Raw genomic sequence first — 14,863 nt, forward strand, 5'->3', positions numbered from 1 at the left:
GTAGTTAGTATTACTAATGATTGATTTTTTAGATGAAATCAAGAAAACTAATTAATAACTATAGTTAGGATTGCTGATGATTGATTTAGATGATATTTTTGTATTGCCGACGGATTGACAGTGATTTAAGTTTAAATTAGTAATAATACACCGATCAGACCTAAATCAATCTATATATTTTTGTCTTCTTCCGATGAAACGAGGTGTCGCATGAGATCCCTGCGTAGCGTTGGTTCCGAAGGGAGGGAGAGGCAGGCTTTTGGGCTTCAACCAGACGGTCTGGAACTCAACTTGGGCTCACTCACCGGCACCTCGTCCATCTCCGGCCACCGTTCTCAAGAACAGTGTGACAGCTTTTACCATCCCTGTTCTTCTCTGGGCGGTGCCATGCCGACCCTCCGTGGGAGGACGAGACGACCCTACCAAAGGTTAAACAGTCCTCCGGTCGAACCATATGATTGATGCGGGTCCCCATATCTGGCCACTTCATGTTTTGGCGTGTCCTTCGGTGCTCTCTGAACAGGAAAAGGGAGAAAGGAAGTCAGGTTTCTTCTTCCTCGATACCCAGTTTTACCGTCTCTCTCTTTCTCTTGCTTTGGTTGGTCCCATCACAGTTTATTGATCCTACCAGTTATGAGCTGCAGCATAATCTCTTGTACGGGGGCCAAAGGGGGAAAGAGAGGTGGAGGAGAGCATAACTTTTATCTACAGAAGCTTTGAACTTTCCACTCTCTTTCTTTTTCTTTCCGTCTCTCCTTTGGATCGCTTTTGTTCTCTTCTTGGGGTCATCCCTTCCTTCGATTCCCCTCTCCTTTTCTCTCCCTCTCTCTATTTATATCTCTGGTTCACATGTACAAATGCACATACAAGATGGATATTTTCTTGGAATGAGAAGGCCCAACAGCATGCACTTGTCTGCTCTGTATTGCTGGGATCAGATCGCTTTGCTGTTCCATCTGTCGATGTTGTTGCGTCTCTCCAAATTTGAGCTGAAAAAATCCAATTTTTTTTAAAGATCGATTTCTCGTATCTGCTTTCTTGATAGTTGAACAGTTTGAGGTGAAACCCTGAAGGAGAAAGAGGAGGAATTCGAATGGCAGGGATGGATCCGTCCAAGTACGCGCACAGCCCAGCCCACAAGGCTGTGCTCGCGCGCGATTACGCCGGCCTCAAGCGCGTGCTCGCGGCGCTGCCCCGCCTCGCCGACCCCTCCTCCATCCGCACCGAGGCGGCGTCCTTCGCGGAGGAGGAGAAGGCCGAGGCTATCTCCGCCGTTGTCGACCGCCGCGATGTCCCCAACCGGGAGACGCCGCTCCACCTCGCCGTCCGCCTCGGCGACGCTGCCGCCGTCGAGATGCTAATGGCCGCTGGCGCGGACTATAGCCTCCAGAACGAGCAGGGGTGGAGCGCGCTCCAGGAGGCCATCTGTGCCCGCGAGGAGAACCTCGCCAAGATCATCATCCGCCATTACCAACTGCTCGCCTGGGCCAAGTGGTGCCGCCGGCTGCCGCGAGTGGTCGCCACCATGCGCCGGATGCGGGACTTCTACATGGAGATCACCTTCCACTTCGAGAGCTCCGTGATCCCCTTCATCTCCAGGATCGCCCCCTCCGACACCTACAAGATATGGAAGCGGGGCTCGAACCTGCGGGCCGACATGACGCTGGCCGGATTTGACGGCTTCCGGATTCAGCGCTCCGACCAGAGCATCCTCTTCCTCGGGGACGGATCGGAGGACGGGAAGGTGCCGCCGGGGTCCCTGTGCGTGATCTCTCACAAGGACAAGGTGGTGATGAGCGCTTTGAACGGAGCGGGCACGCCCCCCACGGAGGCGGAGGTCCAGCAAGAAGTCGCTGCGATGTCCCAGACGAACATTTTCCGGCCGGGGATCGACGTGACGCAGGCCGTGCTTCTTCCGCAGCTGACGTGGAGGAGGCAGGAGAGGTCGGAAATGGTCGGGCCGTGGAAAGCGAAGGTGTACGAAATGCATCACGTGATGGTGAGCATGAAGTCCCGGCAGGTGCCGGGAGCCATGACGGACGAGGAGTTCTTCTCGGCATGTGATGACAACGATACCGAGAGCGAAGAGTTCGAGGACGTCTTGACGGAGGAGGAGCGGAAGCAGCTGGAGAGTGCGCTCAAAGTAAAATCCCCGGACATGCTCGACCAAGTCCACTCAGATGCCTATGTTGCTCGCCGTCATAGTTGCAACGAGCCGAGGGAGATGGCCGTCGAGGATGCTTGTAGTAGTAGCAGCAGTAGAAATAGTGAGAATAGACAAGACAGGAGAAGCTGGTTTGGTAACTGGGGAAAGAGGGGCAGCAATCACAACCAAGATGGGCAGAGGAAGGCTGTGCCTCCAAGCGTTATCCTCGTCGATTCTCCACCTGGGCATCAGAGTAGGCCCGAAAGGCGTTCGATAGAAGTCGTGAAAAGGCCTGCAACGAGCAAAGAGAGCGAGTACAGAAAAGGCTTGAGGCCTATTCTGTGGCTTTCTCCTGATTTCCCACTGCAGACGGAAGAGCTATTGCCTCTTCTCGACATTCTAGCGAACAAGGTCAAGGCAATTCGTCGACTGAGGGATCTTCTTACGACGAAGCTCCCTCCTGGAACATTTCCGGTGAAGGTATGGGTTTCTCCTACCACACATTCTTCTCATTCCATGAGTCGCTTGTGCATTATGTGAGGGTAGTCTATGAATGCATGCAGGTTGCAATTCCAGTTGTGCCTACCATCCGTGTCCTGGTTACCTTCAGCAAGTTTGAGGAGCTACAGCCATTGGAAGAGTTCTGGACACCTCCCTCAAGCCCTGAGAGCAAGACCCCAGAAACACAGGCATCATCAAGCTCCTGGATTCAATGGATAAAGGCGCCCTATCGTCAAGCTTATGCCGCCTCACCAGGGCCAGGTAGCCGTGTGGAGGACGTACAAGATCCGTTTGGGATTCCACCTGATTACACTTGGACTACTGCTGAAGCCAGAAGGAAGAAGACGCAGGAGGGTACGAGCAAATCGAAGCAGGTGAAGGGCCGGAATCGGTGAATGGTCGACGATCCATTCCACAAGGTGGCCTGTCCATGCGCTAAGATTTGTTGGAATATTCTTTTGCAAGTCGAACTCTATTTCTTGGGCAGGCAGTGATTTAAAGATGTTGAAAATTTTTAGGTTCATAGTCATGTCATGCTAATGAGGAATTCCCCTCTGTTACTTCTTACTTGTTGCCTCAACTCTGAAGAAGCTGGCTTAATCTCCACCATCGTCACAGAGGCACTGCAAGAATGTCATTCCTTGAAAGTAAACCCACAGGTGGGGCTCTTCTATTTCTCATGGTCGTAGGGTTGGTTATCTTTTACTTTCCATGAAGTTACTAAGATCCAACAACCTAATGTCCAAAAGATTTTTCTCCACTCATCTTCCATATTGAAAGTGAGTACTGACATCAACTGCTTCACAGCTCAAATCTTGATGACCCATTAAAGCTAAAGACAGCAAGATGGAACAGCTAATGTGATCTATCGATCCGAACAATGATACAAGATAACCATGAACCAGGATCTTCAAAATTACTTTGCTCCTTCCTAAACAAAACAGAGAGCTCGTATGTTTGTGCCATTGGACAAATCATTAGTATGCTTATAGAACAGAAACATGATGGTCCAAAGAGTTCCAATGGATACCTGCAGTTCATCACCTTGTAGGAATGTTGAACACGATCGTACAATGCCCAAATCTAAATCTTGTGGCTGCCTCATTGATGTGCATCTTCTCAAGAGTTACAAAATGATTGCAGACTTTTGTTGTAATCCAAGCCATCGTGGAAAGACCTACCAGAGTGGAAATGATAGAGCAACATCACCTGCTCCTTTTATGAGAACAATAGATCTCTTGGAGGCTTTTTGACATAATACATAATAATAACAATAATAATAATTTGAGATCAACTTTTGTAGTTATTAAGATATATAAAAAAGTATATATTTAATTAAGTTTAAAATACTTAAGTATTTATTTATGATTCCTATTAAGATATTTTTAGATTTTTCTTTATTACTCTTCATCCTAATAATATTAATTATCTTATTTGGAGATCTCGTAAGTATATACTTATTTCATTTAAATGATTTTCTCTCATCTTATCCTCTATCAAAATGATATCTAATTATTCATGAATAAAAATATTTTTTATTTTTCCTAATAACTCTACACATTCGTCTTATCTTAACAACATAAATCTTTTGTATATATATTATTTTTTAATTATTCAACAAACTTTTTGACATTATATGTTGCACAGCAAAAATTTGTTTATCTTGTAAGCATTACACCATATATTTACCAGGAAAGAGACACTAACAAAGAATCATAAACTTGGAACTTTCAATGACAAATTCTAACTTTTAATTGTAAATCTTGGTATCTTCGATCACAACAAACAATATATTCCATCTCATGTACGGAGTATCAATTTATATTAGAGTGTATTAGTTAGTGCTTATAGCAAACAATAATATATGATGATTAGTCAGAAAAAATAATACCCTTTGCAGCATACCTCTGTCATAGACAGGATAAATGCGCCTAGAACATTATCCATTTTGTTACATTTCCTGCAGAGAATTACTGAAAGAAGGTTTGTGGCAAGGATTTATTAATGTCTCATAGCAATTCAGTAACAAAATATCTTGCCTATAACAATTCATATAAAATATTCTTTCAAAAAGGATAGGCAAACATATTAACATCCATGACAAGAAAGGTAAGATTTTGGCAGTTTTTGGTGTATCTCTATAGATAGATTGCATCTCCTCATGCATAAATGTTGCAGCACTTGGCAATGAACATTGTCAGAATCTTGTAAGTCTTCCATCTTTACTTCTATGAGTATGATAGCTATATATCATCATGCTTAAAAAACGTTTTGAACAGTTACCACAGTTAATAAGCAAGACCAACGCTTAATCGTCCAAATCATATTGAATTGAGTTTTGCCATTAAAATACATTGACAAAATAAAATCTTAAAACCTTGTGCAAGACCAGATATGCTTGTAAGTTCAAGAAATGAAGAAAAGCACTGAGGCATAAAGAATGCCAATACCCTACTTCTTGATCTGCTTAAAACAAACAAAGAACATGACAGACAGAAAGTGTAAGAAACCAAGAGAACATTGCACATAATATAGCATTATAGTCCATTAAAAATCTTCTTCCCTGGCCTATTAGTTTACTCTCTCAACCAAGAAATCCCTGCAGGTTTCCTGGTTAGCTGTCGTTGATAAAGACATCTTTCTCTTGCATTCAAATCTCAACATCAATTACCTAGAACGAAACAGAAAAATCAGTAGTTTATATATTACCAAGTCCTTAGTCTCCCTATCAAAGATCCTTGTTCAAATTGAACCTCCACCTGAGGACCATATCACCATTTCCAAGCTATAGAAGGTATAAGAAACTGGGAAGAATTAGATGACAAGCAAGTGATTAAACAAAGAGCTTCTTACATAATGCCCATAAGGAAAATATGTTTTTGAAAATTGAGCCAACTAAAGTTTTAAATACTGATCTAATACCAATTTTGATAATTAGTCAGAGCAATGTGAAATAAAACCAAGCAACATACAAACCTGGAACATCCAGTATCGCTGAAAATATAATAAAAATGTAGTATGCCAAGTGGTACTACGTTCTATGGCCCATTACTCGTACCTTGTCAGACCATTAAATCATGATCCATATGTACCAGTCCAATCATATTTAAATTCACAGATTCAACTTTAGCCCAGTATACCTAAATAATATTTATTTAGATCATTTAAAATTCAATGTAAATGAATAATGCATCCCCAAGGCATATTCGTCATGTCAGCAGCTTTAAGTGTATATGTATGTCAAATGATGTCATAGATTAGCCCCTTACACTGGTAGATTAGTCCCAATGAAAAATCTAGAGAAGGTGAATGATCAGAGTTCCACTGGTAGGTTATAATTTATTGTAGAGCATGATAAAGTAAAGAGTTATCGGAGAATTAACAAGATGAGAATTCAAGACCTGAACATTTCATTATGTACTTTTCTCTTTACAAAAAAAATCATGTAATAATTAAAAAATGCACTAGAAAGAGCTTCCTACTATGTTAACATGTTGAATTAAATAAACATATGTTAGCATGGTTGAAAAGATCCATGCAGGCAACCTCATATAATTCGGGTTTACATGTCCAATAAAACAATATAGAGAAGGTGAATGATCAGAATTCCACTGGTAAGTCATAATTCATTGAGGAGCATGATAAAGTAAATTAAAAAGCTGAGAATTCAAGACCTGAACTTTTCATTATGCACTTTTCTCTTTACAAAGAAAAGTCATTTAACCAATTCAAATAAGTTTCTATCTAAGAAGAAAAATGCACTCAAAAGAGTTTCCTGCTTTGTTAACATGTTGAAATTGAAAAAAAAAATATTAGCATAGTTGAAAAGATCCATGCAGGCAACCTCATAAAAATGGGGCATCATGGCTTCTTCTTATTCTTCTTATTGACGTTGTTGGGGATAAAAAAAAGTTAAATTCTATACACATATGAAGAACATGATAAGTCAAAACTTTTTGTCAGCTAATATCCAAAGAGCATCATAGGTTTGCCATCTGCATGTTTTAATTATGAATTCTAGATATGCATGAGAAAGAAACAGCTATATAAGCATACCGATTGAAGAACTTCTAAAATTAAGGGATAGGCTTACATCACCACAACAATTAATATAGACACTAGAGTAGATAATTCCGTGCATATCCTCAAACTTGATAATTAACTAGTCAATTTGCCAGGAAATTAATACGGTAAGAGAAAAGATTCTCCAATATGTAACACAAGATTGAGAAAAAATTACCAGCGAACAATTTGGTCATTCCTTGGAAATTGGTGACACGCTCTCAGAAAGAGCATTTGTGACTTCAAAAATTTATCACCTTCTAAACAATAATTGGCTACATTGTTAACTTCCCCGCAGGTTCATCTCCAATCCCATAATCAACACTCAGTTCCCTTAATGGAGGTATGTTCTCCATGGCGAAGATCATAACATGCGGATATAATACATTATTGTGATCAAATAGCACATATTGCACAAACACATTTGGGCTACAACTATGGCTCAGATAACAAGCTACATTCCTTGATCGTGAAACATCTATTGAGAAGTTCAGGCCTGGCAAGCATGGAAAGTTTGGTGACACATAATTGGGTAAGACATCAGAGATGTCTCCCCATTCCACCCATCTTCCTGGAAACTGGCCAGGATGCACCAAACAGTGGCCTTTTGTGGATAGGATTTCAGTTTGCTGCCTAGTTAGCACAATGCCACTAAATTCACAAACAAATTCCCCAGCCTGAATCAAATCCAATGATCTCACTCCCCACCCTGTCTCTTTTGATCGGAACACCTCCAACTGATGCCTCACACCTTTCTGGCTCACCCGGTTGGGACAATTCGGTGGGCACTGGCACAAGGTGCCACACTCATAAATTAATGGCTTCCCCCTCGATAGAATCCCATGTCCACCATATGCAAATTCTCCACCATTTTTCTGGGCACAGTAGCAGCTGGCTGAGCAATTGGAGATGCATTCACACCCATTTCCTGCATCAGCATTTGCCTTCCCTTGAAAAGCTTCGACAGGAAACACTGGACTAGTGAGATACTCAAAGAGCAATGGTTCTCGGTCATCATCAATATCATTAAACAAAGAAACAGGAAATTTCTCCTTCCCCATCGAGATATCGAGACTCAAGTAACCGGCTGGCCTCATACTCAATGGATTCACTTTTAAATCCTCAGCAAGCTTGAGAATCCCACTGCCCATCTCTTCCTGGCCTTCAATTCTCAAAAGCTTGTACTTGTATATGCCGAACCCTGATTTGCCTACATCCATCCAGCAATTGACAATCTTGTAAAGCCCATCGTAGACATAAATCTTTCCGATGGGGCTGCGATTGGACTTTATACCACGAATGACTCGAATTTCAATACCATACTTCATGCTCCGTTCCAGTGCAAGATTTCCCCCTTCCAGTTTCTGGTCAGTGCAATGCTTAAACATGCTGGGACCGCGGCCACCATGGCCAGTGTAGACCAGCACAAGCCCACTGTCCTCGTCATCCTCGTAGCCACCAGATACAATAATGCTGGTGGCTATCGGCTCGCCGGTAGAGCTCCGGCTAGCTGGAACATAGTCAATCCCAGCCTGGCTCTGGCCATGCAAGCCGAGCACGCATAGCTCCATGCGAAAGAAGAAGACATCGCCGATGGCGATCCCGGGGATCGCGCCGATGATCCTCCTGTCTCGGTTAAGCCAGAGGTCGCGGTCGCCCATCAGGGTGGCGGCCTTGAGGTCGGCGCGGCTCCTCTTGCCCCAGATCGCCTCGAAGGCGTCGCCTTTGTTCTCGTCCCGGAGGAGGAGGGAGCGAAGAGAGTCGAACGTGATGCGGGTCCGGCGGACAACGTCGCGGAAGTAGAGCCGGTCGCGGAGGCCGAGGGTGGAGGCGCGGACCATATCCGCCGACCGGATCTTCCGCTTCTTGCGGGCGACGACGGCGGAAGAGTTGGCGGCCCGCGTCGGCGCGAGCGTGGGGGCGGTGACGAGGGAGAGGTGGTGGTGGTCATCGCCGGAGGCGGCGGCGGCGGCAAAGAGGCGGGCGAGGCGGAGGTACTCGGCGAAGAGGGCCGCTCTCTCATCGTCGACGGCGTCGTGGTTGGGGCTAGGGCTCGGACCGGATGTGGGGTGAAGGGGGTCGAGTATACCGATCGGGCCAGGCAAAGCCGGGTGGTGATCGGGCGGCTCGGGTTTGGGCTCGACCTTGGGGAACGGCGCGAGGTTGAGGTTGAGGTTGAGGTCCGGGAACGGGGCGGGAGGCGGCGACGAGGGGGTCATCGCAGGAATGCAGCAAATCTCAGGGACCTCAACTTAATTTCGTCGAACAGGAGTGGGGAGGAGGAGAAGGAGCAGACAAGTGGACGGCCATGGCGAGGGGCAAAACGGGAAGAAAGTGCAGGGCGAAGGACAAATGGCGAAGGGAAGGTTTTTACGTAATTTCGGTCATGATCGACGTCCGACGAGTGTGGGACGGCACTCGTGCGGCCTTCGAATATCTGTCTCTGACCAACCAGCGAACACAATAACTCGAAACGTGTCTTACGCCATCGCCTTATCCTTGTGGATCCCGCAGCTTTCTCGTCGAGTGGGGGACCCGCCACAGCTTTCTTCTGAAACGTGGCATCCTCAGGCTCTCCGGCGAGCGCGAGCGCCAGATTGACCGGAGTCGTGCTCATACATGCTCACTGGTGCTGACGGGGTCACCACTTAAGTTACAACGATTTACGACTGCCGGACCCCACGCGAAATGCGGGAGAGCCGCCCTTCCATTGGTTCGGACATGTAGGCCACGTGCTTCTCGGAACAACGACTTCAGTCATGACATGGACCATGAGCATATAAATCAGCTGATGAAATGGATAGGTTATATCTCGATGCTCAAGTCAAATCACGTATTTGTTTCTGTAGAATGCAGCAAAATACTATGTTGTATCACATAACAAACTTGATTGTGTGACAATATACAGAAGCGGATGCAGACATTGTCACCTTATCCATTCACATACTATGGGATATGCCAATGCATTATCCATTTATATTTGATCCAAATTAGTCAGCTAACATTTATTAGTGCGCTTCACTTCCTAATGCATGCATTAACTAATCCACTACATCAATAGATGTTGTCTATGAAATGTTTCCTTGGAAGAGTAGTGCATGTAAGTTGTTCGTTTTATCATACATTTACTTAATCGTATTAACTTTATATTAATCGATGTCATAACCTCTCCGTCTTTTCGTGAAGATGTAACTTGTAAACACTTTGATTGTTGAATTAAGATTTTGATATTAAATCTTATCTTTATCATTTTGAAAATAAAAATCTTCCATATTACCCTTCACTTTTAAGCCTAATAGTAAAAAGGATTGGTTAGATCAAAATGTTGGGGTTCTTTTAACATATCAAATATGGATCAAATAATTGTTTTATAGAATCAAAACCGAATAGATCCAAAATAAGGGATTAAGAATGTTTCCATAAAACTTATCAAATCCATTATAATATGCATGAAATCCTACAACAATTAAGAAACAGATTAATACGGAAGCGTACCTGATGAATCTATTAGAATATTTTCTGAATAAATCAGTGATTTGGTCTTCCAATTGCAGAGTACCTTTTGAACTTTAGATTTTTCCTTGACGAGTGAAGAGAAACTTCATTCGATACTGCAACCGGGGACCATAACCTTATTTATAGTCATAACTGATGAATCTACAATTATGATTGTATTCATAATTGATGAATCTGCAATTATGCCTCAAGAGTTTCATATTCCTAACTTATCTCGTCATTAAGTTAGGAACATGATGGTATCCACACAATTAATTTTCATAACAATTATGTCCCTTAGCTAAATAATTTTACTTTAATTAGATCACTTTAATTTTGGCTAATGAAAATAATGGCTTAACACATTTAATTATATATGTATGACTCTTAATATTCTAACAATCTCCCACTGAGTCACATATGTATCCTTATAAATGTGATATTCTTTATGAGCTCAAAATTATTGCCATTATTAAATAGGACATACAAAACAATCTCGTCCATTGATTATATTAATATAGGACCAAAGCGGTCTTCGCTATATCAATCATAGCAAAACCCATCAATGATCACTAATATTAATATAATCAAATGACATAGATCAATTATGAAATGTGTAGCATGAAAATTACATGAATGTGATCTGTACATGTCAATTTTCAACTGGTCCAACTTTATCTTTATGAGATCATTAATAACTTTAATAGCCATAATGTACAAAGTATAATAAACTGAAGCTTTATTTCTGATCAGAAAATATCTGTACAAATACAGAATCTGGCATAGAACATATAACAAACATATGACAGGCTCCCACTAAACTGAAGTTTCCTCGAATTCTGATATACCCATATGAGCAGTATGCTCATGAAAGACCTTGGGCGGTAAACCTTTTGTGAGAGGATCTGCCAACATAAAGTTTGTTCCAAGTGTTCTATAGAAATTTGTTTACTTTGTACCCTTTCTTTCACAACTAGGAACTTGATGTCAATGTGCTTTGACTTAGTCGAGCTCCTATTGTTGTTGGAGTATAAAACAGCTGATTTGTTATCACAGTATATCTTTAGTGGTCTTTCAATCCCTTGAACTATTTACAGCCCTGTGACAAAATTCCTCAGCCAAATTCTATGATTAGACGTCTCAAAACATGCTACAAATTCCGCTGCCATAGTGGAAGAAGCAATAAGAGATTGCTTGGCACTACGCCAAGAAATCGCCCCACCAGCCAACATATAAATGTTGAATCTCGGATTTTGATGATGAAACTAATTGATTGTGTTTAAATGTTTGACTACATTTTGAGTGATATAGGTCTACTCGATCAGAATTAGACAATTAATGCAGGAGGAATTGACGTTGCGTCGGAGGAGATCACGTTAGGATATTGGATGGCAGAAGGCTTCGGGCGTCGGGCATCGGGCCAAGGAGAGCGAAATTGCGCCAAGGATATCGGGGTTGCGGAGGTCAACCGCCGATTGGGCAACAAGCCGCAAGAGAGGACAATGCACCGAAGAATCGGATGAAGCGCCAACCAATGACGTGCCGGGCAACAGAATGTCAATTTGCGTTATAATAATTGTCTAGATCGGAGTAGAGTGTTTGCTTGTGTGTGCAGGATTAACTACGATAACGACAAAGACATAAAGCAAGGATACCGGAGTCGAGCTCGATGGACGTTTAAGAGACCGAAGAATCATCAGAGATGCTGCCGGAACCATCCGAGAAGAAATCGGGAACGTGTCGGAAGTTCGCCGAAGAAATCATCGGAGGCTCGCGGAGATCACCGAGAAGGCTCGGCTACTCGTTAAAGTCATCACAAGATCGGGAGCTTGATGGGAGTCCGTCGGAAGAAGTTCGTCGGAAAGCTCGCCGAAACAAGACTCGACGTTCGCGGTTGAAAGCTTGCTTAGGATGTGTTTTTGTTATGTAGTTCACTTGTAATTAGGATTAGGATTAAGAGATAATCCTATATCCTGGTTAGGGGCCAACTGGGCCCAAAGTCAGAGTTGGTTTAGGCTAAAAATTAAGCTAAACCAGCGAACTAGAGAGCCAAGATTGAAGCCCAACTAGTGGCTGAAAACACTGTAGTTGGGCTGAAAACACTGTAGGCGGTGGCACCGCCTAGCTGGGCGGTGACACCTCCTTGGCTGGGCGGTTGCACCGTCCAGCACCCGAGCGCTGGGCGGTGGAACCTCCAGCACCGGGAACCCTAAGAGAATTCAAATTTTGGAGCCCAAAATTTGAATCCTCTTGAGGCCTATAAATACCCCTCAAATCTCAGCTGAGGTTACAACTTTTTGAGCAGCAAGTGTTTGAGAGAAAGGCATTAGAAAAGTCCTAGCTAATCTTGTTTTCATTTTGCTAGTGTTCACCTCCTTCATTCTTGTTAAAAATTTGTAAGAGAGTGAACCGCTTGTAAAGAGTTGTAAGAGGGGTATTTACCCTTCCCTTTCAAGAAATTTGCTAGTGGAAGGTGGGAGCCTCATCGAAGAGGGGCCTCGCAAGTGGATGTAGGTCATTTGACCGAACCACTCTAAATCGGCGTAATCTCTGGTTTGCATTTCATTATTGTCATTTACATTACTGCAAATCTTCTTACTGCTTTAGTTCCTTATTACTCTTGCTGCGCAACTTTAAGAATACGCTTTCAAGTTAAACTTTTCAAGTTCCGTTCTTATCGTACGAAAAATTTGATTAAAATCGAAGTTTTAATCCGCTGCACTAATTCACCCCCCCCTCTTAGTGCCGCTTCGATCCTAACAATTGGTATCAGAGCCACGTTTTTCTACCTTGGTCTAACACCCAAATAGAAATGGCTCTTTACGGCTTTCAAGAGGGTCACTCTCTCATTTGTCCTCCCTTTTTCAATGGGACGGACTACACTTATTGGAAAAATCGAATGAGAGTTTTCTTACTTTCTTTGGATTTGAATTTATGGCACATAGTCGAAAATGGATTTGAAATTTCTTCTCTTCCAATGAACCATTGGAATGATTTGGAGAAGAAGATGTTTTCTCTAAATGCAAAGGCTATGAATGCCTTATATTGTGCACTTGACAAAAATGAATTTAATCGCATTTCGATGTGTGACTCGGCTTTTGATATTTGGAGAACTCTAGAGGTCACTCATGAAGGCACTAGCCGAGTGAAAGAGTCCAAAATCAATATTCTTGTGCATTCTTACGAACTTTTCCGGATAAAACCAAGTGAGTCCATCGGAGACATGTACACCCGGTTCACGGATGTCATCAATGGACTCAAAGCTCTTGGTAAAAGTTTTTCTAATTTTGAACTAGTCACTAAAATCTTAAGATCCCTTCCAAAAAGTTGGGATCCAAAAGTTACGGCCATTCAAGGGGCCAAGGACCTTAAAACATTCCCTCTCGAAGAACTTATTGGGTCTCTAATGACCTACGAAATGAACAATGTGACAAAAAAGAAACTCGAGAACAACCTTCCAAATGATAGGAAGGATTTGGGACATAGAACACATGAAGACCACTCGAGCATAAGCTCAAGTGATGGTGAACTTAAACTACAAATGAAATAAAAATTAAAAACAAAAAAGAATGGAACTACTTGCTTTGAACGCAAGAAGAACAAAAGTTGGGATGAATTGAGCTCTTCCGAAGACGAGGAGAAAATCAAGAAAGGCGAGGTGGCAAACTATGCCTCACCCTCTTACAACAATGAGGTAATCAAAATCCCACTAATTTATTTAGAAATTACATAATACTTTCTTGAGTTATTTTTAATTTAGTTTAGGATTAATTTTCTTGAAAATTGCATGTGTTATGTTAATGCAGTAAAATGTTAAATATAAATCTAATGCTTATACACCTAGTAAGATTAATCTTATATATGTGCTTGAGAAGCAAGAATTTGTATTTTGACGATTTCCATATTGATTTTCAATGACGATGCATGACTTTTGAATGGAAGGCTTGATGATTTTTTATGAACCTTATCTTTGGTTTTCAAACATGATGTATAGTTTTGACATAAGAACAAAAATTTGAAGCATGCTAATATAAAGTCAATCATATAAAGTAAAACTAAAGAAATTTTAAATATCTATAAGAATCATTCAAAATTATGTTCAATAAAACCTTACTTGATGTTGTAATAAAACCATTGAAAGTTTTGATGCTATGATTTGATGATTTTATGCATGAAATTGTAAAGTTATATACATGATGATTTTTATGATTTATTGGTCTTGATGGTTTTTATGATAAAATTCATTTTTCGATCCTAAATGTTGATGCACATTTTTATCTAGCATAAATGACATGAATTTAAATAACTAAAAAGAAAAAAGCATTATTCTTGAAAATTATTTTTCTCTATCTTGTTGATTTATATGAATCCCTTGAAAATAATTTTGGTTTGATGATTTGAATTAGAAATGAGTTATATCAAAATCATGATATTGATTTGATAAAATTGAATGAGTTGAAAACAAATGATGATTTTTCTCTTGAATACAACTTGTAATATTTTTACATATATATTTTCATCTTGATTTCTCGATATTCGATACATGAAATTTTTCCATGAATCAAAATTCTTTCATGAAGTGATTCTTCTTGGTATTCACTAAAAATGATACATTCAAATTAACCTACTCTACTTGACATCTTGATAATTTATGACTTG

At 41.7% G+C, this 14,863-nt stretch overlaps 2 protein-coding genes across 2 annotated transcripts; one reads left to right on the plus strand and one right to left on the minus strand.

The window, feature by feature from the left end:
- Positions 1–516: 516 nt before the first annotated feature.
- On the plus strand, positions 517–3,253 carry LOC103981100 (uncharacterized). The gene is made up of 2 exons (XM_009397739.3): positions 517–2,626; positions 2,710–3,253. The coding sequence occupies exons 1-2, from the start codon at positions 1,094–1,096 to the stop codon at positions 3,040–3,042; spliced, it is 1,866 nt and encodes a 621-aa protein (XP_009396014.2). The 5' UTR covers positions 517–1,093; the 3' UTR covers positions 3,043–3,253.
- A 3,619-nt stretch (positions 3,254–6,872) lies between these two features.
- LOC135652727 (histone-lysine N-methyltransferase family member SUVH2-like) lies at positions 6,873–9,058 on the minus strand. Its single transcript, XM_065173920.1, has one exon. It carries the CDS (start codon positions 8,926–8,928, stop codon positions 6,985–6,987), a length of 1,944 nt encoding a protein of 647 aa, XP_065029992.1. The 5' UTR covers positions 8,929–9,058; the 3' UTR covers positions 6,873–6,984.
- Between the last annotated feature and the right edge of the window lie 5,805 nt (positions 9,059–14,863).

The sequence above is a fragment of the Musa acuminata genome, chromosome BXJ1-4 (assembly GCF_036884655.1).
Source record: "Musa acuminata AAA Group cultivar baxijiao chromosome BXJ1-4, Cavendish_Baxijiao_AAA, whole genome shotgun sequence".
Classification (NCBI taxonomy): Eukaryota; Viridiplantae; Streptophyta; class Magnoliopsida; order Zingiberales; family Musaceae; genus Musa; species Musa acuminata.